The 25,493-nt window shown below is 30.0% G+C and overlaps 2 protein-coding genes across 12 annotated transcripts in view; one reads left to right on the plus strand and one right to left on the minus strand.

The window, feature by feature from the left end:
- LOC143230529 (protein melted-like) overlaps window positions 1-14,266 on the plus strand; it is a 53,376-nt gene extending 39,110 nt beyond the window's left edge. For 6 of the 7 annotated variants that reach the window (XM_076464258.1, XM_076464262.1, XM_076464256.1 and 3 more), the window contains 7 exons: window positions 718-1,036; window positions 2,624-2,759; window positions 3,180-3,319; window positions 4,033-4,161; window positions 7,815-7,964; window positions 10,604-10,702; window positions 12,104-14,266. In XM_076464258.1, coding sequence (XP_076320373.1) covers window positions 718-1,036; window positions 2,624-2,759; window positions 3,180-3,319; window positions 4,033-4,161; window positions 7,815-7,964; window positions 10,604-10,702; window positions 12,104-12,316 — 1,186 coding nt within the window. In that variant the 3' untranslated portion in view covers window positions 12,317-14,266. The remainder of the gene's footprint in view (window positions 1-717; window positions 1,037-2,623; window positions 2,760-3,179; window positions 3,320-4,032; window positions 4,162-7,814; window positions 7,965-10,603; window positions 10,703-12,103) is intronic. The other variant, XM_076464261.1, reaches the window with a different exon arrangement.
- Window positions 14,267-14,913: 647 nt separating this feature from the next.
- Window positions 14,914-25,493, minus strand: part of LOC143230531 (uncharacterized) — a 32,877-nt gene continuing 22,297 nt past the window's right edge. For 2 of the 5 annotated variants that reach the window (XR_013016493.1, XR_013016492.1), the window contains exons 2-3: window positions 22,747-22,804; window positions 18,131-18,561 (exon numbers count right to left, since the gene is read on the minus strand). Coding sequence is in view for 1 of the 5 variants with exons in the window: in XM_076464265.1 (XP_076320380.1) it covers window positions 14,914-15,115; window positions 18,470-18,561; window positions 22,747-22,804 (352 nt within the window). In the remaining 4 variants the exon portion in view is untranslated. Of the gene's footprint in view, window positions 15,116-18,130; window positions 18,562-22,746; window positions 22,805-23,971; window position 25,493 lie in introns of those variants that run through there. The other 3 variants (XM_076464265.1, XR_013016491.1, XR_013016494.1) reach the window with 3 other exon arrangements.

Genomic DNA, 25,493 nt, shown 5'->3' on the forward strand with positions numbered 1-25,493 from the left:
CATCATCATGGATTATTTTAGGCATTACATGTGACAGAATGAGTTTTGTTCTTTTGTCACATTTTCTCTTGTGGCTGTAGCTACTGTTTGTAGCAGGTAAGTGCAGTAAAAAATAGTCATTGTGATAAGTGAAAGTATATCTTAACCTGGTGCTTTTAAATTTAATAACTAGGCATGAAATTTTATCTTAAACATACTTTTTTTTCCATCTCTTTGCATCCATTTCATAATTGCTGTTTCATGGGTAGCTAATTTGTTGACTACTTTATATTTTAGTTTTACTAATATTGATGCTTATTTCTACATAAGAAACTATGGAAAGCTTAGCCACAAATATGTGTGCAAAGTTTTACAAGGTAGCACCTTACACATTAAAACATACACCATCCTGTCAGTGCTGGGTGCATGAAGATCAGTCTGACTAATGTCTTAAAAAACACATTATCTAATATTTCATGACCACAAAGGTCAAACTTTCAAGGTGATTTCCTTTAATTACCAGAGACTGAAATTTCCAATACTTGAAAGTCACACCTTTTAGGTGGTTTCCTTTAATTACCATACTTTTTGATATTTGTAAAAGTCTCTGGGTTTCAGGTGCTCCATTTTGGTCATTTACACCCAGTTACTTTTGTTAAACTCTGAATGTGTGTGTATGTGTGTGAGATCATGCAAACTATACATTTCTTACTCAGATTTTTTTCACTGTTAATTCAGTAGTAGCATTCCAATTCTTGAAGAAGAAGAAGGCTATAACAGAGTGACAGCCTCTGTAACAAGTTCTCCTACCAAGAGTAATTCCATCAGTGAAACATCTTCATTCAATCCAAGTCATTCCTTGTCTGTTACTCCTTCCACAAGTCACTTAGCTGTCACATCAGTTTCTGTCAGTGGCAGCCCAGAACCATCTTCTTCAAGTAGTACAACAGCACCACTTACTGCAAGCATGTTCTCTCAGCCTCCCAGAATAAAGAGCAATTCTACCAGTGTTACAGTCATTACAAACTCAGGAAATCAGTCACCATCTGGAACACAGGTGCTTTTGATGCTAATAATCTCAGTGATATGTTAGATATGTACACATTTTTTAGAAAGACTTCAAAGAAAAGTAAATAATGTACTGTACTTTTCTCATGAAAATTCAAATCCACTCTTCCCCCAACCACATGGGGTGTACCAGTGGGTCTTGAAATCCATTCATGTATAACTTTTTCCTTTTTCCTGAGATAAGTAATGTATATCTTACTTTTAATGAATGTTTTATATACAACTAAAATATCACTGATTATTCTTCTTTGTGTTAAATTTGGAAATTTACATTCATTAAACTTCACCTTGTGAAAAACTTGCTTGTATAAACTAAGAAAAGAACCATTGGATTCCATAATATTTATTATTGTTTCAACAAATTAAACATTGTTAATGAAGTTACAAAAATAAATTTTATTTACTGATTTCAATTCCCAACAATTACAGAAGATCTGTAGCACAGTGCGTAACATCGTCATTGCCCTTTTACTGAAAGCTGTATATTCAGTTTCTCTCCACCATTGGATTTGATAGGTAAAGATTAATGAAATGATAGGTAAAATTAGTGTTCTGTGAAAGTTAAACGATATGTGGTTTTAGTCTTTAATAAAGAACTGTCAGGCTACTGTTGTTGATGTTAACAGAAAAAGGGTGGATGTTAAAGTATAAGACAGGTAACATTTTTAAATTTTTTTCTATCACTCATTTGGCTTTACTACTTTTGTTCTTCTCAACTGTTTCTTAAAATTTCCTGTCCTTTATGCATAAATGTGTTTTATATTGCAATCTCTGCCATCATAGTGTGATTAAAACGTTATTGGTGAATCCATGTGGAAAGCTAGATATTTGCAAGGTTTGTTAACATGAAACAGACCAAGGTCTGCACATAAAAAAATGTCCGTACCAAATTGTCATTTTCATCTAAAGACACACAGAATTAATTCAAGTAACACACCAACCAAGCTGTACAGCAGTTAACATAAATTTTGTTTTCGGTGTCTTAGCAGTTAAGTTTAGTACTTCAATAGTTCTTGTTAGAGTAATAGGTAATAATTGAAAATGTGGATACAATAACTGAATAAAGTGAGAAATGATTTGAAACCAACTTGTCAAGCATAGTTAGAAGATTATTTTCATTTCCTCCGTAGTATTTGTCACAAATTTGTATTTGAGTTGATTCCTATACTAGTAAAGACCTTTGACGTATGTGCTTGTCTAAACATATGATGTTAACACAATGTGTATCATTCTTTAAAATAACTTACTGGTATCTGGAAATTTCCTTAAATTATAAATCTATTAACAGAAGAAAAAAAATGTCAAAAATGTGTTATTAAAAATTTGTGTTTATGTATTATCTCAAATGATTATAAAGTAGAACTTAAACTCAGTGTATTAGTTGTGTTTCAGTAGTTACTCAGAAGTTAAAGAAACAAGTGATTACAGTAACATTAATGTGACAGAGATGATTACTTGTTTAAGTTTTGAGTTAGACTTTTCTTTGGCTAATGTATTCCATAACTAAAAATCACATGGAAGTAGTCTGTCAATAAAATATACTATTAAATGAGATTATTAACAATGTTTAACTTAGAGTATTTTGATATTTGAGCCACCACCAATGTGGGATGCCATTCAGCACTTCTGTAAAAAGCACCTTGATAAAATCAAGTCTTTCATGCAGCACGTGTTTGTAAAAATTCCACTTCCAGTGAGATGCACCATTGAAGGTTAGTTGGTTAATATATACGTGGTCAGAACAGAATATAATAAAACTATTTTTATTAAAAAACATTAATTTCTGACATCCTGATAAACCTAAACTTGCATAGGACTATAAAGACAGACATCAACACCTTGTATGTTCAAGATAATCACACAGAATTAATATTTTTTGTTGTTTTTTTACCATTATCTCAGTTGAAGTATGAAAAGTTTTAAACTACTTAGGTATAAATACATGAAATCAAAATGGTAATAACATTTACGTCAATAACTTGGTAAGCTTAAGCGTAACTTATAAACATAAATTTTGGTGTAAAAGTGTGTGAATTCTTAATAATATATGAACCACTAAACTTTGTTATAAGACAATGTTCTGTATATGATAGTTCTTATTAATATCTGCTGTTACTACTACCTCCTCTCAGAAAGAAAAGCCAAAAAACATGCCAAGCTCCATTTTACATGTCAAGGTCAAGGAGAACACTGTCTCTATACCAAAACCTATTTTATTTTGAAGACTAAGAACCCTAGGATATGGATCCACTTAATGTTCCTTGCTCTCCAGGCATGTCTATGGTCAAGTGTTTTGATTCTATAACCTTTAATATAATCTAATATAATTCAAGGTATTAGCTTGCACACTGAAAAAAAAAAAAGGTATCTGTGTGTTATATCTGTGTGCTTTCACTCATTTTAAAAGTTTAAAAGTATACAAGAAAGTATACTTAATAAAGGGGGTATGAATGAAAAGTGCAGGAGATGTTGACTTAGTGACTTAAATAATTCAGTCTTGTTGAAAATGTTTGTCCTCAAGTGAAATTACCTAACTTTACATAATTTAATGTTAACGTACTTGGATTCATGGACAGAAATTGGCCTCTTGATTATTTCAAAAAGTGGTTTGTTTTATAGCACAAATATAAATGTAAGAAACCTCTCTAAGTTTGGAAATAGGTCATAGCATTTCAAATGTATTCAGTTATACAAAGAAGAAATTAGTGTTTATGGAACCAATTAATAATTGCACTAAGAAAGTAATATATTGTACTTCTCTTTTAATCAGGAGGTTTGTGTAAGTGTTTAAATCTGATTTTCATTTTTCTCTTTAAGAAATCAAACCATATCCAAACATGATAACCAGAAAATTTTGTTTTTTAAAAGACCTCAATCACATTATCTGTGTAAAGATCCTTGTCATAACCTTGAACTGTGAAAGGTTACTTTCGAGAATTTGGTGTATCTATCAATACTAACTTGCTACTTTTTTAATATTTAAAGGCTCGTGCAGATTTAGCTTTAAGCACCCGAGAGACGTCTGTTAGTAGTTTACGAAACTGCTGGGATACCTTGAAGATGGATAATAAGACTTTTCTAACGCTAGTCACCTCAGCATTCCCTTCAGCTAAGGTAATAATAGACAAGAATTAATTTAACCCATTATTATAACCAAGAAAACATTTTTCTGTAGAAACTTTAATACTTCTTTCAACTGAAGGAAATTACTTTGGTGACCCTAACTTTATCAAGCAGTATAACTGTGTACTAGTTTCTTAATAACTTTTAAGTTTCTTCCTCAGTTTAAAAACATGAAGAAATTATTATAACCACTTTAGAAAAAAAATTTAGTAAATGTTTCAGCCAAAAATAGTATAGAATTATGTGGTCAGTAGTTTGGTCAAAATGTTGACTTATTCTTTCATACAGCAGTTTAATTGCTTAGTTTTTTTTCAGATGTAAAATTTTTGCATTACACATGTTGTTTCCTGAATGTAAGTGAATTTAACTTTTCTAACAAAAGTAGTTTTAGTAATTTATATGATGACTAAAAGTTACAACAATAACCATTTGAAACAAACTTCTGAAAGATAAAAGTACAAGATTACAATTTTTTTTCTCTTTTTAAAGTTTAAATTAATCTCATAATAAGAGAATATTTTTTTAGCTTCCTTAGATTTTTCTTTTGTACTGGAAAATGTTTTTTGTTAACTCTTTCACTCTAGGCTCGGTTCCTGGGATCAAACTTGTTTTTGTGCTTGTTCTAGTTCTCAAACTATAACTTTTAGTATAGGAAGTATATCTTCACAAAATATTGCAGATACCACTGCACAACAATTTTTTTTGAAAAGTTTTGCTTCATGAAAAGTTTTTGCTGATTGTGACAGGTACCTGGTGGGTATGCACAAATATAGTTTTGGTTTTGCTTCATCACGTAGGAACTCTGAGAAATAGACAGTTAACTGTTTACCAGCAATAATGTATTTAATTGCATTTATGTTTTTAATATGCTATTAAGTTCAACATAATTAAAAGTGTTTTGCTCCTGATTTTCGTTTGTATTCAATGTCCGGTGCATCACGTTGCAGAGTCCAACAGTAGTCAGCAAGCATTGACGGATTTCAGTTGCCCTGATATTGTTTTTCCATTGTAGCAATGTCCTGGTGAAACTGAAGATTTCGATGAAAAGGTACATGATGGGCAAATTTGGATATGATTTTCGTGATCAGAAGCCAAAAATCTATAAGGAACACCCAACAGTGTTCAAGAAGCAAAACCTTTGTTGTGCAGTGTAATCAGTAAACATTAGAAGGCTTTAGTACACAAACTACCAGATTTGTCTATCAGGTTTTATGATTTTTTTAAAATAATGATTTGTTTGTGCACTGTTTTTCTTTTCAAATGTTGACTGTCCATGTGAAAAGTAATTTTGATTTAAAGATTAAAAATAGTGTTAAGCATAAGAAAATTTTCATATTTTACATGTGAAATATTTATCATTTTCAGATAATGATCAAACATTTTTTTATAACAAAAAAATTAGAAAATAGATATAAGTTGTTTTTTTTGTTCTAGAATGACTACATATTATAACAAGAAACCACAAATATTTAGTCTAAATAGCCTTAATCTTTTCACATTGACCTTTCAGCCATGTTTAACTAACATTACAGATGTTGCAATGATGAGATGTACATGCTCTCATATCATCACATCCAATGGCATAAAAATGGCTCTTATAAAGTGAATTGTCTTTTGTCTATTCTAAGCCAATGTTTTGTAAAATACAGTCACATTTTGGTTATAATACCTTATATATACACACACATATTGTTATTATTTACAAATAAGTTCTTAAATTTGAGATATTTTTTAAAACATGTTATAGTAAATAAAGAAATATTTGAATTTTTTTCCAACCTACAAACTTTGCAGTTGTTTACCACTTGCTGCAATTTTGCACGTAGAGGCTGTACAAAAAAATTTTTTTTAGGTTTCCTTATATGCATTTGAAGTAACCAAATATTTTATGTCACTTTATCAATATTGTAGAATTCCACTGTAACTTATCAGGTATAGTAACTAAACTGTATTTCAGTACAAATATTTGAACAAAGTATTTAAAAACGAATATTGTTTTTTTGACAACATCCTTTGGCAATTAAAAATAAAGATGTGATTTAGGGAACTTCCAATCTTCTAGAGACTGAGAAAACTACCAGGATGATATTCTGAGCTTTCAGTTGGTTATTCACACCTTGTGGATAGAAGTAGGTATACATAAGCATTTCCAAAAGAATGGAAAGAGTTGGGTAGAGCCACTGTGTTGATTTACTATATGTAGAGATATCTCAGCAAAAAGAAAGGATAGGAGGTTCTTATGTTATATATTAGAATGTCAGTTTTGGTAATTTGACTGTCTAATTGGTGAAACACGAAACACAATAGTTTTTATTTGAACATCACAAACATACAAGCTGAACCAAAGTTGCATTCAACATAACCATGTGATATGCAAAAATCAGTGTTTAGGAATTTGGTTTTAATATTTAGTTTTGAATTGAGAAATTAATTAATAAATAATAATATAATTATACTGTGGAATTTGATACCAAACTTATTGACATAAATTCATAAAATAGTAGTTCAATAAAATCTTTAATGTAAATTTACAAATGTGATGACATGACCTTTGAATCCTGATCATAGGAAGACCCATAATGAGATGGTTAAATTATGTTGGATTGAAAGCTACATCAGGTAATGTTAATTACATTTAGTAAGTAGGGTATATAATGTGGTTAACAAAGATCATGTAACGTGACAATGGTATAAATGGTGATTCTATTTTGAAAAATGGAGTTCTAAAGAACTGTTAAGTGTTTTTTCATTTTTCTTTATTTATTTATTGTAACCATGGTAAATACTGTATTGTCAAAGTAAAACATGAAAAGGGGCCAAGAAATGTCCAATGGTTAGTGTACTGGACTTGTAAGTTTGAGGTACCCTAGTTTGTGTTAATTGCTCCTAGAAAAAAAATTCAAACTCCCAGGTTAGGGTTATGGTACATGCAAGAGTAGCCCTGAGTTGGCTAAATTAGCTGCATGTGTGCTAGTCAGGAACTGGTAGCGATCAAATAGCTTTGTTGTATAAAATTAAAACAACAGTAATAACAAGAAGCAAAAGCAATGATCAGTGATGTTGAAAATGACCAGATATATAAAATAAAATTTTTCTAAGATGAACAGAGACATTTTATCAAGACAACTGGTATGGGTATTAAAAATTTTATTAGAATAAAGAAGAGAACAACGTTTCAACTTTATTTTAATAAAAGTTTCAATACCTATACCAGCCATCTTGAGATACATTGTTACTTCAAGTTGGTTTCTCATCATCACAAGAGACATTTTTAATGTGTTTGAAACAGTTACAACCAAATTTTTTAAATTTTACAGTTTGAGCAGTGGTAAAAGTACTAAATCAAATTATTTGAACTTTTTAAAACCTAACTTAGACATTATTTAGTAAATTTTATGTATGATTTTATATGTATGCACAGTAATAAGGCAAGAAATTCAGATGTGTGAGTATCCAATTGTCTTACCGTGAAAAAAAGTTTTTGTGACACCGTGAGGTAAATACACTTGTTGCACCAAAAACCATAAATATCAAGCTGGATAAATCCAATTGCCACATCCAAAGGGTTAAGTTTTATTTAAATCATTATTTTTTTTTGAAACATTGAGTATGAAAATTAAATTTTTTTTCTCTCTGTTTTGCAGGATCAAGACATGCTTATAGGTGAACTGAGGCATAATAGATTTTTTGATGTATTTGAATACAATGGTCTTATGAAATTGTGGGGTTGTTTCTTGTGCAACCATCCTGACCGTGCTCTGGACTTTTTACAAGACAATGAACCAGTCATTGAGGTAAGAATTGGCATTTCCAGGAGAAAGGATAATCACAAATCCAAAAAATATGAACACTTGTAGATCAAGGTAATAAAAAATTACAAAATATATGTTATATGTATATATTTAATCACAAATATACTACTGTCAATTCAGCAGATAGGTAACATGTTCAGATAATATGAAGTTTCTCTCAAACATTTTTGTGAGGATTGGTATTGGATGCAAAGTTTTTTTTATTATTGTGTCTGGTAAATTGTAAAGTACAAAATTAAAGGTATGTCAAAAAATATAATGCTTGAAAGGATCCTGCCATATAAATTGTAAAATAAGTTTGAAATGAATAAAACATTTTTATTAGAAAAAAGTACAATGTTTTTATCAATCATTGAAGAAAGAACTGATAATTTAAAATTGTGATTTCTGTGCATCAGTTTTGATAAAAAAAATAGTAGTGAATGAATAAATATATTTTTACTTTGAAAATGAAGTACATAGAAAAGTTAAGTAAAAGAGCACTTTATGTGCAGATATTTAGGTAAGCTTACACTTTGTTTTAAGGTAGTCCATGTGTGATCAGAATGTTTTACATTTCACTAAGAAAAAAGTTTACTTTTCATGTAAAATGTAAAAAATGTTGTACATAAGTTAAAGAACAGTAGATTTATGTCAATTATGCAGGTTTCATGGAGAATGGATGCTTTTTATTGGTTTATGTAGTATTTAGCATATCCCAGGGAGCATTTCATATGAGAAATAAACAGGGATGGTGTTCAAATGAAAACAGTTGTTGTTGTTATGAACATTTAGTGTAATATAGTTCTATTGCTGCTGTATAGGTATAGTGATAAACCACATATTATTGCTCAATTTCTGTAATACATATGATATTCTTATAATTATAAAGGTCCCTTTATGTTGGGATTTCAAAGATAACTAGGTTATCTTTGTCAAAGCTCACTTTTTGCTATATCTTATGTTCCTGTCATAGTGTGTCTGTGTTACTGTACGATTTTAGCCTTCAGGTGTTTATGTATTTCAACCTGCACATTGTGTGACATTTATATACGTTCTTTTTCTGTAGTACTTTTACCATTCAACCTTTTGTATTTTCATGAAGAATATTAGGGCCAGAAACTGCTAGCAGCAAACGCAAACAATAACTGTTCTTCTGACTTTTTCTGCATTGCTTAATTGTGTATCTTATTGCTAAAGGACAGTTTTCCTATTATCACAGGGTCATTCCAGCAAACTTAAGACTCATGAGAGGGGTGAAAAGAGATTGGGCAATCTTTGATGACTGCTGGTTTGATAATTTTTAATTCAATATTTAATTGTTTAATTATCCTACATAAATAACTACCATAGGAAACTAAAATGGCCATCAGTAAGGATGCTCAACTGATTATCTAAGGTAGAGTTATCATAAAGGTTTTTTTTTGTGGTCTTTCTGTGACTCGTAATTCAGATTGTTATTAATTGTAATTTAATGGAGATTATTAACAACTTCCCTGATAAAAGACATTATGTAAATGAGATGTTGCATCATTTAAATTTGTTATAATTATAGTAAACACAGAACTTTATGATAGTAAACTTACTGTCCACTCCATTCTTACTAAAAATTAATCTTAAAATTTGATGCCAGTCTTCTATGCTGTGAAGAAAGTAGTCAGAATAAAAGATTTGGTGTTGAACTGAAAGTAGGTTTTTGATTTAATTTTAGTGAGGAAAACTTCAAACTTTTAATAGCTTTATAATAGTTTGGGTATATATGAGGATATATAATAGGGTATACCTTTAACGTGTGTGTTTAGCACTTAGTTTAATGAACGTTTTTGGTTTTTTTAAATTAACTGTGTGTAACTATTCTGTAGGATGCCTGAAAAAAAGGATGTTCCAGATGGAACTGAATTATTCAAAAAGTCTTATTAATTGGTTATAAAATAAATTGTACAATCCATCTTTACTGCAATGTCTTCATAATAATAATAATAAAAGTAATTGGTAAGAATCATTTACATGGGACAATAAAGAAAGTCAAAGCACGTTCAAAGCTCCAAAAAATGTTTTGTATAAAACAGGAAATGCATGGTAATGTGAATTGAAGCACGTGTGTTTGTTATGGTAACCAAATAACACCCATTATAACTAACTTGAGTTAAACCATTTATTCTAATGGAGTACAGTAGCCTATCATGTGTGTGTTACAACTGTATTAAGTTTTATTGGCACAGTTAGAGTAGAGTTCTCAGCCCCTTTGTTTAAGTCATATAGTGTAGGCAATATGTACTTAAAACAATAGACCATTAAAGTGACTGTAATTTTTTGTAAGTAATATTTAGTGATGAATAACAATCATATGATGTAACACAAACTGATTTATTGTGTTATTTTACTGTTTTTTTGGAGGGAGGATAAGGAAGTCTATTAATTAGCTAAAGGACTCCAAACATTTAGTTTTGGAAGCTTTGCAGACTTTAAGAATTTAGAGTCTATGTCTCATGCTATGTGCTGTTATTTACTCCCTTGTATTACTGTGTAAAGGTCATAGCAAGTTGTTTGTTTCACTTTTCTTATAACTAGTTTATAAGGCACTTGTTTTAATTCTGGAGATTTTCAGGTACTGGATAACTATTTATATATAAAATATTTAGGGACAGCTCAAAGAAAAGAAAGCTAAATGGAAAATCTTTCGTCGTTGGAGAACTCGCTATTTTACTTTATCTGGAGCCCACTTGTCTTATCGTGGTTCAGTAAGTATTAATTAATAAGGGAAAAGTATTTTTTATTAACTCTGCAAAACTGTTGATAAACTTAATACCTGTCACACAAGCCAGCCTGGTATCTTGATGAGGACCTTTCTGGAGTCATTCCAGAAAGGTTTTATTGTTTGAACTGTCTATGAAATCTAGATTGCTGGACCTGGATTGAGACCATGAGCACCAGCACGATGAAGTTATATTGTAAATGTAAAGTGAAACAATATAGCAATGAAGCATGCCTGAAATGTTTAAGATGATAGTTGTGAATGTGATGGCTTAAAGTGAAGTAATTAAGCTAAACCATCAGTTCAGATCAGATGAGAAAATAACTTATTCAAAAGTATCCTACTCAATTTGACTTACTGGCGAAATCGAAGATTCCTCAGTTAATACTGCATTGACAGCAAAACATCTAAAACAGACACAGTAGTATCATTATCTTCTAATTGGGGGATTGGAGTCATGTTTAAGAAATCATTAGTTTTAGTATGGTGTGAAGCTAATGGTAAAGCCTGTTGAAATTGAATAGATGTATGATGCATTACAAGGTGATTTCCTTAGTGATTCTTGAATTACAAATGCCATTTCTGCAATTATTACTAATTAAGAAAGATGGTATAATACCCAGCATTGTACCATAGTAGTATAATCTATAGAGATTTCATAATGTCATATAATACCCAGCATAGTACCATAGTAGTATAATCTATAGTGATTTCATAATGTCATATTTCCATTAATTTTTAGTTTTTGCTTTAAAAACTGTGCCCAACTTCATTCATTAAGATCTATCAAAATAACCCTAAATCACCAGTTTCTGGAATTACCACTCTGTTGAACATTCTGGGCTTTGTATCAAAAGATACTTGGCTGGTTTATGTGGCAGGTATTAAAATAAAAAAATGATGTTGAAATCTAATAGATCTTGTTTTTAAGAAATTGTTAAGCTGTAAACAGTACATTAACCCTAAAATTTCCAACGAAGCCTGTTGATTTTTAAACAAACCTTTATGAACCAATCTGTTTATGGGACCATAAACTTGTTAGTTATCAGTTAATCATAAATACAATCAGTGTTGTAACAAGCAAAAATATAAAATTATCGAACAAGATGTGATATGTGAACCTTCACCAGCAACAAACTGTATAAAAAAATGTTTTAGTTTGTTATATTCTGGTTCAAAGTAAATGTTGATGGTTACTTGCACATTTCAGTTTGTTTTTCTCTATTGAAAAATTCGTATCAGAAGGCTGAAAGTGTTAAGGCTTACAATTCTAAAACTTGGGATTTATTATATGCAATAAACATGGTGCATTCTGTAGCATTGTGTTAAAACAAGCTATAACCACTGGGAAGAAGAGATATTATATTGAGTGCTTTCTTTTATGTAGGGAAAACAAAAGGATGTTCAACCCATTGAAGTAGGTCAAATTCGTACAGTGCGTGCCATCAGCAGTAGAGGAAGAACCATTCCAAAAGCTTTTGAAATTTTCACAAATGATAGAATCTTTGTGCTCAAGGCTAAAGACAGTAAAAGTGCAGAACAGTGGGTACAGTGCCTGTCTATTGCCTTAGCTCACTCTCATGCTCGTGTGGCTCTTTGAGAGAATAATGTCTTCAAGATTTCATCCTCTAGTTGCATGAATGTATTACCATTTCTTGATATGCACAGAATGTAAAGAGCTGGTCTGTTTATTTTTCCTTGTGTTAAATTTTCTGTTATAATGAAATGTGATAAAACATTACTGTGAAGTGGATCATGTCAGTACTAAGGGCTTTTTATTGAAGTATTATAAGTTTTTAATTGATTATGTGATTGAGCAGTTTTTCTGCAAGTAGGAGACTGTGTTCTGTTTAACTTTAATTAAGATATTCATGTGCCATTACCAACAATTTGGTTATTGGACACTTATCTTGTTCAGCTTAGGTGTAAATGGGGTATGGGTTGTCCCTGTAATACAGCTGTAAATTTTGGAAGCTTGTCAGCTAAGTTTAAGTCCCATATGGTACCACAAAATGTTCTTATTACTTTAAGCTATGAGTGTATTACAAGAGTGACAGTAAGTTGCTTAGCATGGATGGTTTGATGGTAGGGTGCTACTAACTGGCTTACTACCTTCTGGTCAGTACTCTGAATTTATGGATGGTGGTAGATAACATTAGTAGTTTTGCCATAAATACAAGACAATTGTATTTATTGACAATTGATTGTTTAAGATGTTAATCAGCAATGTTTCGTTTTGTAAGTAAACATTTCTCAAATCCTCTAGTGATAATTTTAATCACACTGTGATATAAATGAGTATGTTATCACATATGCCCAATTTATTTTCTGTCTATAATTTTATGTTCCTTAATATGTATTTTTAACCATCTAAAGGTGGAATGTATAATCACAAAATTTTATTGCCAACATTTAAATTCCTATTCCACTTTGTGTGTTATGTTAATTCTGTTTACAACTTGAAAAATATTGTATTATATTTTTACGTTTTGAAAAACCTACTCTTAAATAAGCTTGAAGAAAGACCTTATGCAAATGATTATTTACATTTAGTATAATACATTTTTGTAAAGTAATGTTATAAACATTGTTTACAAACATGCAGTTGTATTTAAGATTAGCCACTTTATCCAAATAATTATATATGATGTTATCACTCATGTTACTTGGGAAAGTGTTTTTCTTTAGCAGCAGTTTTTATTTCATATTTTTCAACTTCTCATTTCATTTTACATTGACAATTTTGTTACAATTTGTGTTAGGGTAGAAAAATTAAGAGATGAAATATGAAGTTTTACCAAAAAATAGAAATATTATAGTCATTTAAAATGTTCCAGAGGTTATGAAACTGGAAGTCACTCTTACTCAAGAGTGACTATATACCTGGAATCTGCAGTTGTAGAAGGACATCCTTCTTTATGAACCTTAAGAACTGCATTTAACAAACGCGATGATGAGAAACCCACTTTAAATAAAAATGTATCTCAGAACGGCTGGTATGGGTATTAACACTCTAAGCAGAGATGGTCGAAACATTGTTCTCTTCTTATCAATAAAAATGTTAATACCCATACCAGCCATTCTGAGATACATTTGCAGTTAACATACTTTGTTGACAACCTGATGGTCTTATACTTAAATATATTTCTTGTGTTGTCATGTATTTTATTAAATTTTTATAACTAATCCTGAAATAACAAAATCTGATGCTAAATCAAAGTTCATTAATCCTGGAAAACCTACTTGTGAACTTTTTTGTAGCATTGTATGTTGTGTAAAACAATTTATAACACAAAATCACATGAGAAGTTACACTGGTTGGAGAAATCTTAGTTGTGTTGTATGTGTAAAACATTTTCTAAGTAAGAGTGACCTTAAGAGTCATGAGAAGATGTTTCTTGGGAGAAACTGTACAAATGTGTTGTATGTGGAAAACAGTTTGGCAGTGACAGCAACCTAAAGAGACATGAGTGAGGGTGTGGATTGTAGCATTGGAAGGTGATCAATGACAATGGCACATTATGTAGAATGGATCTTTATTTGCAACATAACAACAACAAAAACACAAAACAAAAACAGTTTGCCTACTTGCAAAAGAAAGATTACTTTTATTGGATCAGTAGATGGATCAACAGCTTTCCTTCTTACAAGACAGATCTGTGTTGAGCTAAACTCAATGAAATTTTATTAGATCAACAGAAGTACTTTGAAAGTATTTTGATATTATTCAAGTGCATCGAGAAAGAGGTCAGCTGATGTTGCTTAAAGAGAGTTGGTTACAAGAAGTCCTATCTAGAAGTTAATTTTTTAGAAAGTAGTGCAATAGTTTTTGAAAAATTTTGTATAACATATATGTTACAACAATTATATAATAATAATAATAATACCAAACTTTTATAGTTAAAAACCCAAATATATTTAACTATTCAAATTAAATAATTATTCATACACAATGTTGATTTAGCTTGTAAAATATTCCTTCTTCCTAGTGCTATATGTATATCTCTTTTAACACATTGGCTCTCACACGACCCACGATTGTGATAGTCTTCCAGTAAGATCCACACAACTCACCAGTGAGGTATGATAGTCTTCCAGTACAATTCACACGACCCACCAGTGAGTCATGCTTTATTTTCTGTTTAAAGGGCAACTTACTGGCTGGGACACAACAGTTACATTACATATACACTCTTCCTAAAAAAGTAATTGTAAAATGACCAGTGTGACCCTGGAAAGTATTGGCAAAATAGGCCTAAGCCAACATTTTAATAGTCCATAACATGTACCAAATAGATATCTCTCAGGACTTAACTTGCTATCTTTTTGAAGATACTGACAAAACAGAAACCTATAGAATGCATTTTGGCTCTCCTGTAGACATTTAACTGTAGTAAATCTGTGAAAAAATCAAAAGATATCAAATTTGTATGCACAAGCAGTAATACTTTCAACCACTACAACTAATGTCAACAACTTAAATGTCGCATATTAAACAACAACAATTGGCTATTTTTATGCTTTCAAGGGTACATACTTTGGTAGTTTGGTTATGCCATATAGATAAGAACACCCTAAGTGTGCCTGCTAACTAATTGAAGTTCACAAATAGTAAAAAGAAAAACAGAGCTTATGGTATACACTTCACATATTAATTTCAGTATTTAATTATCCAATAATTTTAATTTCAAATTAATATCATATTAAACTTATTAACTAAGTATTAAAACTATGTTATAATCATAATAAATAAATGTTTGTGCGTGCGTGTAGCACAAATTATTATAAATCTTCTTTTGAAAAATAAATAAATATATATTTTTATTAAATTCATATCTCATAAATGCAAGGATTAATATAGCCAGGTGGTTAGGACACTTGATTTGCAGTCTGAGAGTTAGTTTGAATCACCATCCCACCCAACATGCTCACTCTTTTAGCCATGGGGTCTCTATAATATGATAGTCAATTGCACTATTTATTGGTAATGCAGTGGGTGGTGTTGACTAGCTGCTTTCTCTCTAGTATTTTACTGCCAAGTTAGGGATGGCTAGTTCTGATAGTCCTTGTTAGTTTTGCATGAAATTCAAAACAACCCAAACAACAAATGATAATAAAACCTTCCCTCCTCAATAAATGAAATATAGATATGTTTAAAACTTCCACCTTCTGAACATAAACTTGCAAAATAAGTGTTGAATAAACTTATTATAGTATTTGTGTAGTCATATAGTGTATAAAGATCAAATCTTTATGACAAATGAATCTAGTGCCCCTGATCAAGCACTTAGTGATTGTAACAGTCACAATTGCAATACTTTTAATATTTGCAGAGAAAAGTTTACTTATTAAAGAGACAGACTTTAACCAATATTTAAGGAGATGGGTTAAAGAACTAATTTGTTAGTAATGAAATAACAATTATGTTTGGCTAAGTAGAAATTTTGGAATTAGAGTGAAATGAAATAGGCTAAATATTAGGCCAGTCTATAGGCATTAGCTTTATGAAGTATTGTAATTTTTATATTGATCGTTATAGGTGTATAAATATAGTTAAATTTTATTTTTTATGAAATTTTAACCTTTTTCCAGATATTATGCCTAAATATTTATTGATAATTAGAAATTACCTACTTACTGAACTTTGTAAATAAATAAAAAACTTATTTGAGTATATACAGTTTCAAATGTAGTTTGATTCTAAAAATAAATGTGGAATTTTATTCTGTCAGAGATTTATCACTAATTAAGTGTAATTTATTCTGTATAAAAGGATAAAGCTGTTAGTTTTTCATTCACATCGTTAGGACCAACAGGACTTTATACACAGGTGAAGGGCATGTTTACCAAAAAAACAACTAATAACACTCCAGAAGTAACTGTCTTATTCAAATGTGATGTTTCATCCTCACTTTTTCAAGAGTTGCAATTGTTTTCAGTTATCATTCTGTATTCTTATTTGATGCTGTAACTCTCAAGAAAAGCATAAGCCGAAACATCAGATTCACATAATTTTTTTTTTCAGGAGTGTGATTAGCCATCTTTGTGTGTGTGTTTCAGTTACAGCACTTAAAAATTGAAGAAACGTTTATATTTTCTCTTTAGCTCAAAAGTTAGTCTAGTCTAAAAAGTACATTTCTGTATGACAGGTTTTATTAATTTTGTTTGTTGTGGCGAGTAAATAAAGTTACTAAATTTAATTGTTGTTTTATTGTCAGCCAAAACATTGTCAATTTAAAAAAGAATGATCTCCCTTCAACCATTTTGCAATTAATGTTTATAAAAGGATGCCAAAGTGAGCGACTATTTAATCTAATAATTATGTCATTTATTATTGTAAATAGAAAAAAAAACACACCAAAGAACTTGTTTGCTGTTATCTTATGTACAGAGCTTCTTGTCATACAGTATTTGGATTAACACAGACTTTTATTATAAACTAGAATGTAGTTATCAGTAGGAGGCTTGTGTGCAATACAGCAGCTATCTGGATCCAGGAATTCTGGATGAAGATATTTCTCAACAAAGCATTTTAGTAGTTTTGTTTAACCAGGTTTGGAGATTGCAGTTTTAGTCATTTGTATAGAATTTGTATGTTATTTGTCATATACATTTTTCTATAAACTTCAAATTTCATGTTTTTATTATTATTGAATACTATGAAACTGATAAGTATTGCATATTGGTAATAATTCATTAATAGTACCATAAAAGTGTTAACCTTTGTCAGATTTAGGTGCATGCAGTTCAATTATGTAATTCAAACTGATTATTTGGTAATTTTTAAAAATATTTAGGCCACAAGTGCCTTACTTCATTAATGAAGTTTAGTAGTATATAAAATATTTTTTGTATGTTATGAATTTATTTCATATTCTAGTCTCAAAGTAGTTTTTATATTGTACATGTTAAAAATAGTGGTTCAGTCCTGTGTACAACCTAAACTCATGTTACTCACTTCTGAAAAGTACCAGTTTACTGACCTCTTATCTAATAAGCATACCTACTTTCCAGTATTATAAGTTTTAGCAATATGTTACTACCAAAGATTATGGTGTGTTTCATTTGATTTGACTATAACACGTATCATATCAAAAGAATTATCATAAATTCCACTGAATTTCAATAATGTGACATGTCATACTGTATCAAAGATATCACCATTTCTCAGTTATTACTTCTAATATTACTCCTTCTCTTCTGTTTTATATATTTGATATTCAAAATCTGCATAGTTGTGAAGCTGACACAATTATAAAGTAGCACTAGATAGTGTTAATCTTTTAACATGTACTTGTGTCTGTAGTATCAAAACATTTTGTTAAAGTAGAGGATATTAAAATTTGAGGATTGTATATATAAGAAAATAACAATGTATGTTATAAAAAAATATGTTTTCACAAGAAAGGGGTAATCAGCATATATATATGTGTGTGTGTGTGATGGTTTGTTATAACCTAAAAACAAACTGAAACAAAAATAAATAAATAATAATAAACAAAAAATGCTGCACTAATTAAAAAGATCCCTGGGTACAAGATCCCTTATTTTTGTTTTGGCTTGTTTTTAGGTTATAACAAACTAATATAATTAGTCAGAGTCCTTCCTTTTGATTTTGTTTGCTTAACTTTATCAGTATTAATTTTCTCCAATAAATATATATATATACATGATGTAATTAACCAGTAGTTATTCAAATAGCCAATGTAGGGTACTTATGCTTAGAATACTTATTGCTTGTATAACCCTTTACCCATCTTTGATATATTGACCGTTGCCCAGCTGCTCTTGGGACCTGTTCTGGTTCATTTTCTTGAATGCCTCAGATTCTTGCAGCTTGATTATCTAGAACATAAAATTGACCATCAAACTAATGATGGTAAAACATACATCTAAAATAATAAATTCTGTAGATAGGATTAAGTATAATAGTAGATAATGTAATATTTGGCTTTGAAAGTTATGCCTAAATTTAATATTGTATAGAATGTATATATTAAACTGCATATTAAACTTATTCTTTATTTTACATAAAATATAGGAATGTATATCAGCACCACTATCCCATTTGTAATTGTGGTAAACAGGGTCTAGTGTTATCATTAATATTAAATATTAAATTTATGTAGGTAAGTATAATACTTAGATCAACACTAGAAAACTGTTGCATTGAAGTAACATTTACAAACAAGGAGGTACATTTATTATAGAAGGAATACATAGCCTAACAGTTCTATCGAAGACAATGTCAACAAAATGCTTCATGTTCATTAGGTCTTTTATTACAATTTCCTTCTTTCTTTGGCAGTTGGGAGATCAGCATTATCTGTGAATTGTAAGTCCTTGAATATGTTGATAATTTGTCAGGAATGATAAATTTCAAAACTAGCATAGTCTTGAAGAGAAATTGATGATTGTAGCTGAATTGGTAAGTTTATTGAAGTCATGAATGTACATGTTCAATACATAATACCTATAATGAACTACAATTTTCTTTTTATATTTCTGTGTCATCTGCTGAAAATTGTATCCAATTTTCTATCAATCTAAAATTTGTATGAATTTCACACTTACCACCTAATCAATTAGTGGACTGTATATGATAAATATATTACACATCAGATTATATACTGATTTTAAAATCAAATTATAACTTTAATCAGGATATAGAAATCAGTTAAAGAAAAAAAGTTAAACCATTTTCATTACTTTAACATTACTGCAGGTTGTATGTCAATCCCATTATTCATTGGTAAAAGAGTATTCCAAGAGTTGGCAGTGGGTGGTGATGACTAGTTGCTTTCCCTCTAGTCTTACACTCCTAAATTAAGGATGACTAGCACAGATAGCTCTTGTGTAGCTTTGCATGAAATCCAAAGCAAATCAATGAAATGGAAACCAGGCAGGTATACAAAATTCAGACATCTAAGTTAGTATGTGTCATGTATGTGTAACAAGGGAAAATAATCATAGATTTTATGTGGCTGATACTACAAGAATTTATGACACCACATAAAAAAAAGATACTCAATTTCTAAATTATGTAAACATGTTTATGATATTCTCTAATCTTGTAAAAGCATTATTAATGAACCAAATATTCTGTGAAAGGTAATATTTTATCCACAACCAATGAGAAATAAGCACAATTCCTGGGCCACAATTGCTAATTTGAAGACATGCTCATGAAGTGCCATTCATTACTAGTCTAATATATTGTACTGGTCTGCTGTACAAAGTATCAACTCAGTGAGGCAGTTTTTGTATCTTATTAAAACCAGAGCTAAAACATGTTAGTCAGTATATTTCTGATACTGTAATGTCAAGAAAACTAGAAAGCTCTGCCTCATACGGTGATAAATGTAACTGTGGGAAAATGTGTTGTGATATGTGAGATACAGTGTTTGCATGTGACTATTTTGTGTGAACTGTGGTCAGCTTCCTGTTATGAATTGATTGTACTTTTGTTGTTTTGTTTTTAAAAGAAGTCAATTGTTGTCCTAACAGTGAGAAATTTCATTTATAAATTATGCTGTAAAATATAATAACAAAATACAACCATTCCTTATTCTGAGTTGCTCAATTGATCTTGTTTATTTAATTTTTGATTTAATATAAATCGTATTTTGTGCTGTAAATGCTTTAGTGCAAGGATTTCTAGAGTGAATATGTAATTATTTGGAGATATTTCATTGAATCTGTAAAATTGTAAAGCTAGCTCTTCTTTATAAGACAAATAACACTTAATATATTTTGAAAGCAAGTATCTAGATGCACATTTTTGTGAAGTTATTTAGGTTTGTTTTTTTGTTTTTTTTACTATATGTATCGCACAGCTACAGATACTAAGTTATTGTATTGTATGGACTAAAATACTAATACACCTCCTATATGCCTACACAATTTTTGTTTCTTGGGAAAGGAAACATAAAAAAAGATTAATGATTTTGGGAAAAGTAGTAAGAAACAAATCCTTTAGATATCTGTTTGAAATACTTATAACACTAATTGTAAATGCATTTTGTGATGGCAATGAAACAAATACAAATTTGTAGAATATGAGTTTGTAAAGTGATATTAAACTGGTACAGTAGTAGGAACTTCAACAGTAAAGAAACAGTTGACTAAACATTGCTTCCTTTAATGTATATAAAGATAAATTTGTTGTGTTTGTTGTTTCACTCTCAACCTTTTCTTCAAAAGCAACTTTTCCTTTGTGACATATTTATATGGTACTAAAACTACAAAGAAACAAATTTTGTAGATTTTTAATTCTTCATTAATAAACATATTTTACAAAGGATAAATATTAAGCCTAATATTTTATCTTAGTAATAGTGCACATCTGAACAGTTTTTGTTTTTTATGTAAGTTTAGAATGCTTCTAAGATGTAATTTAACTGTGTTATTTTGTATACTTCATGTATTTATATCTTAAGAACAAACAAGATCCTTGGGGAATGAAGAATGAAATATTTTCTAATGTGTAAAACACTTTCCTTTGCTATTATCATTGTTTAATAATGTAGTACCTTCTTCAATGTTACACTAGTGTGTATAGCAAAAGCTAAATTTAACTCTCCAAACTACAAGATACTATGTGAATCTTTAGAATATCTAATATTTTAAATAAATGTTTTTGCAAGAAAGCTTGGTATAACTATTAATCAGTCTCCATCATATCCAAAAATATCAGTATCATTTCTTTTAAATGTATTGGAGTGGTATTATAGTGGAAATAGCTACATTCTTATAAGTAAAATTGACATAAAAATGCTTTTTTTGCTTACTAACCATACTGAGTATAAAGTCTTAGTTTCCTGTTATTTATACAACAGATATCTGACATGAAAGTTCACACATTTTCATAGATTAAAAGTCAAATAATGTTATGTTCCTTATTTTAATATAAAAATGGCTTTTTTATTAATGATTTAAGTGAGACTTATAAAAACAGTTACTATTAAGAATAAAATGCAAAGAGACTAACATTTTAGTAGCACAGTTTAGCAATATTTCAACATTTCCTTTGAAGTACAGATAATTTTTTTTTCATGATTTCAATCATCTGTTTATTTTATTGGTACAGCAAGACCTTTTGATATCTTATGTTGGAATGTAATGTCAGTGATAGTTCTTAATATCTATGTTATTAATATATTTCTTTACTTTTATTAGTATTTCCTGTATTTATATCTTAAGAACAAACAAGATCCTTGGGGAATAAAGAATGAAAGATTTTCTAATGTCATACTATGACCATTTTAACAAAAAATTTAAAAGTTTGTACTTCACAGGATGTCAAGTTAGTGACAATAGTATAGATGCCAAGCTTATAACATGAAAAATTCTGGAATACTTTCTAGTTTGGCAGACATTTTTTCCCAAATAGTACAAAAAATACAGTTTTGTTTAGACCTCCCATTAACTTAGGGTAGATGGACATTGCACACTCTTGCAACCATAGTATATTAATTTCTGTAACTAATTTAGCTTGATTCCAAGCATCCGTTATCTCGCCATATTAGTTATAACTGAAATATTCACTCAACTTCTGGAAGTCATTTCATTCTGCAACATTTTATTTTCAGGTCAGGTTTTTACCTTACGTGCCATTATTTTTGTTTATTGAGTATTTCTTTTTGTATTTCTAAATGCAAAGTCCAAACCTGTCTTTTGCTTTTTCTAGCATTACATTATAATTAATACACTTTTGTCAGTCTTGTTTAATCTCTTCATTATGTTACTTACAGTTGAAAGTAATGTAATTGAACCTTCCTTACAAGCTGCATTTTATTTTGAACAACATATTAAGAAGAAAAATGTTCTCTAGAAATTCGAGAGTTGTTTCTATTAAATTCATATTTATACTTAATGTGATATAAAGTAGGTAAACCTATTTTAAATTGTTGAATTTTGTATAACTTGTTTCTGTTATCACAATTCTTAAATAATGTTAAAATGTGTGTTAAAGATATTGAGGATTTATGCCTTTTTGTCTACTTAAGTACAGGATTTTCCCTCACTCACCTTGAGTGCCAGAGGTAATGTCCTTGTGAACAACCTATCTTCTATAATTTCAACTGTTCTGGAAGTAAAAACGAAATTAATTTTCATTAGTTTTTTCTTTTTTTTCAAATTGCAGGATAATGTAAATTTAAATATTTTATGGATGATGAAATAACAGATTTATAAAAATATTGTATTTTCTTCATTGTTATTTGCCAAATCATTTTGCACACTGTTGTTGAGATACATTTCTATGTGAAGTAACAAAGGTAACTAATGCAGTAATACACACACTCAACTGTTTTACTTTTTATTTAATGTTTTAGTTTTAATAAGTTTATTTTGAACCACCTACCTTAGGTATTGTAACAAGTATTGCATTGTTTGAAAGTTTAGGCATTGATGTTTTATGGCATATGATTACTATTAAATACTTGTACTTGTAAGTTCAATAAATTCATTTTTTTAAATGATTCACATATATAAGTAGCACTGTTGATTTCTGTATGTCATTAAATTAGAAACAAATGTGGTTGTGGTGAAACAGGGAAGTACAAACAGTAAATATGGATTTAATATGTGTTTTGATAATTGAAAGTAGGTCTCTTTACTCCAGTTAATTGTGAATGAAAGGTAATTTGAAATATTTGTACATATATTTTCTTCACATTAGACACAGAAGTTACTGGTGATAGCATTTTAATACATATGTTTAAGGCAATGTTGAATTGTTAAGTTCTTAAAAGTCAGTCTTTGACATAAATTTCAGAATGCAGGTGTGTGAATAATAACATTATGATAACTATAGTCTGTTGATGCTCAAAATATGCGTGGAAATTATGGTTATTTTTTAGTTTGGTATTAAAAAAGAAAAAAGTGTGTTTTTAAGTAAGTATATTTGATCACATAGTGCCTAACATTGGAAGATTCTTTCTTGGTGATTTACTTACTTTAATTTATGAAGTGTGTTTTATTACATTCAGGTTGAACAAGAGGTTTTACGTAGTGTAAGTTTTTAATCATAAGATTAGACTAATGTGATGTATGAAAGGGATTAAGTTATTTAAAGGCAGTATAATTGCTGAACAAGATATTCCTATAATAATTACTTAAAAAGCTCATACCAAACCAAACAGGCAAAAAATCTATGTTATGTACATGTGTACACATTTTATAGCATAGCAGCTTATGTTTGGAGTAGAACAAAATTTTTGCAGCAGACCAATAATCCACTAAGACTGTTTACCTCTGTTTTGTCGAAGATTATAAACATTCACGTATAATTTAAGGGTAACAAAGGACCTGTTAATCCACCTAGGCCATCCCATATACTAAACTTTAAATGAAAATAAAAATTCTAAGCCAGCCATTGTTATTCAAATATGTATCAAGCCCTCTATTAGACTACCTTAAATTATCTGTATTTATAATATCTGAAGGCAACACATTCCAAAGACCAAACACCCTGTTTGAAAAATAAAGCTGTCTTAGCCAAAGGTGATTCTGACTCTGCCAAAATGTGTGTCCTCTGGCCTTACTATTTTCAACATTAAGTATGAAAAAGATGATCCATTGATGTTGTCAGTTTCCTTAACAATATTTAATACCAATAAAAAACAGTTTCAGAGATCCTTAACCTGTCCTTGTATGATAATTCCAGCTATCATCATAGCAGCCCTTCTGCAAACCTTTTCTAACAATTCAATGTCCTTCTACACTAAGTTCAAGACTGAACACAGTACTCCAAATGTGGTCTGACCAATGATCAATACAATGAAAGCATGACTTTAAAATCCTATTTGTTTGGCCATTAGCAACAACACATTGCTTGGATGGACTGAAAGACTGATCAACTAGAACACCAAAGCCCTTTTATTCCATAAAATTAAGATTATTTCCATCGAATTTATACAAATAACTCATTATCATATCCTACGTTGCATCTGTTGTAATTAAAAGGCTTCTGCCATTTATTTGCTCAAACACCAAATGATCTGCACAATGAAATTGTGGTATCTATGTACCTTAGACTAGTAGCTCTCTCTCCTCTAGTGAGTCATACACTAGGCCTTAATAAACTGTCATGTCAACAACCATTACTTTATCATCATGTTGGAAACTCAGATCTTGGTACCAATGCTCTACTTCCTTCGTCAAAATTGCATGTTTTTTCTAAAAGAAAATTCCAACCTTTGTAACTAGCTTTGCTTTTCAGGTGCTTATAAATCTTATGGTGTTTGACTCTCATCACTTTTAATTTTGGTCACTGAATGCTGAGATGACTTGTCACCTAATTAATTGTCATGCACCCTCGGCATCTGGTTAATTTTATGTTCTTAGGAGTTGTTTTCTCTGTTAAAGAGCTTCCTTTATGGGATACACATTTGTCCTGAGGGTGAGACAAATTCGGTGATGGGTTTTCGTGTTCACTATATTTACCATGCTGCCCTTACATGGCCAACCTCTCCCTCGTGTTTTCTGCCGTACATTTACAATTAGAATGGTATGTTCCAGACCTCTAGTCAGGTCTGAGGATTGATAATGCCTTTTGAGCTATTATATAAGCCTTTATATTTTGCTAGTGTTACTAATGTATTCGTGTAAATCCAGCAATTTCAGTACTGTCCGAGCTTTAGAACTGGAATTAAACTGGCAAAATGTATTATTGTTAAACCTCAATTGCACTGAAAGGAATGAAGCGAATCACAAGACAGTAAATAACACCACTGCTTGAGTATATTTTTATGAGCTAATAGAGTTTTTTTCAA

Source organism: Tachypleus tridentatus, chromosome 10, assembly GCF_004210375.1.
Source record: "Tachypleus tridentatus isolate NWPU-2018 chromosome 10, ASM421037v1, whole genome shotgun sequence".
NCBI classification, from domain to species: Eukaryota; Metazoa; Arthropoda; class Merostomata; order Xiphosura; family Limulidae; genus Tachypleus; species Tachypleus tridentatus.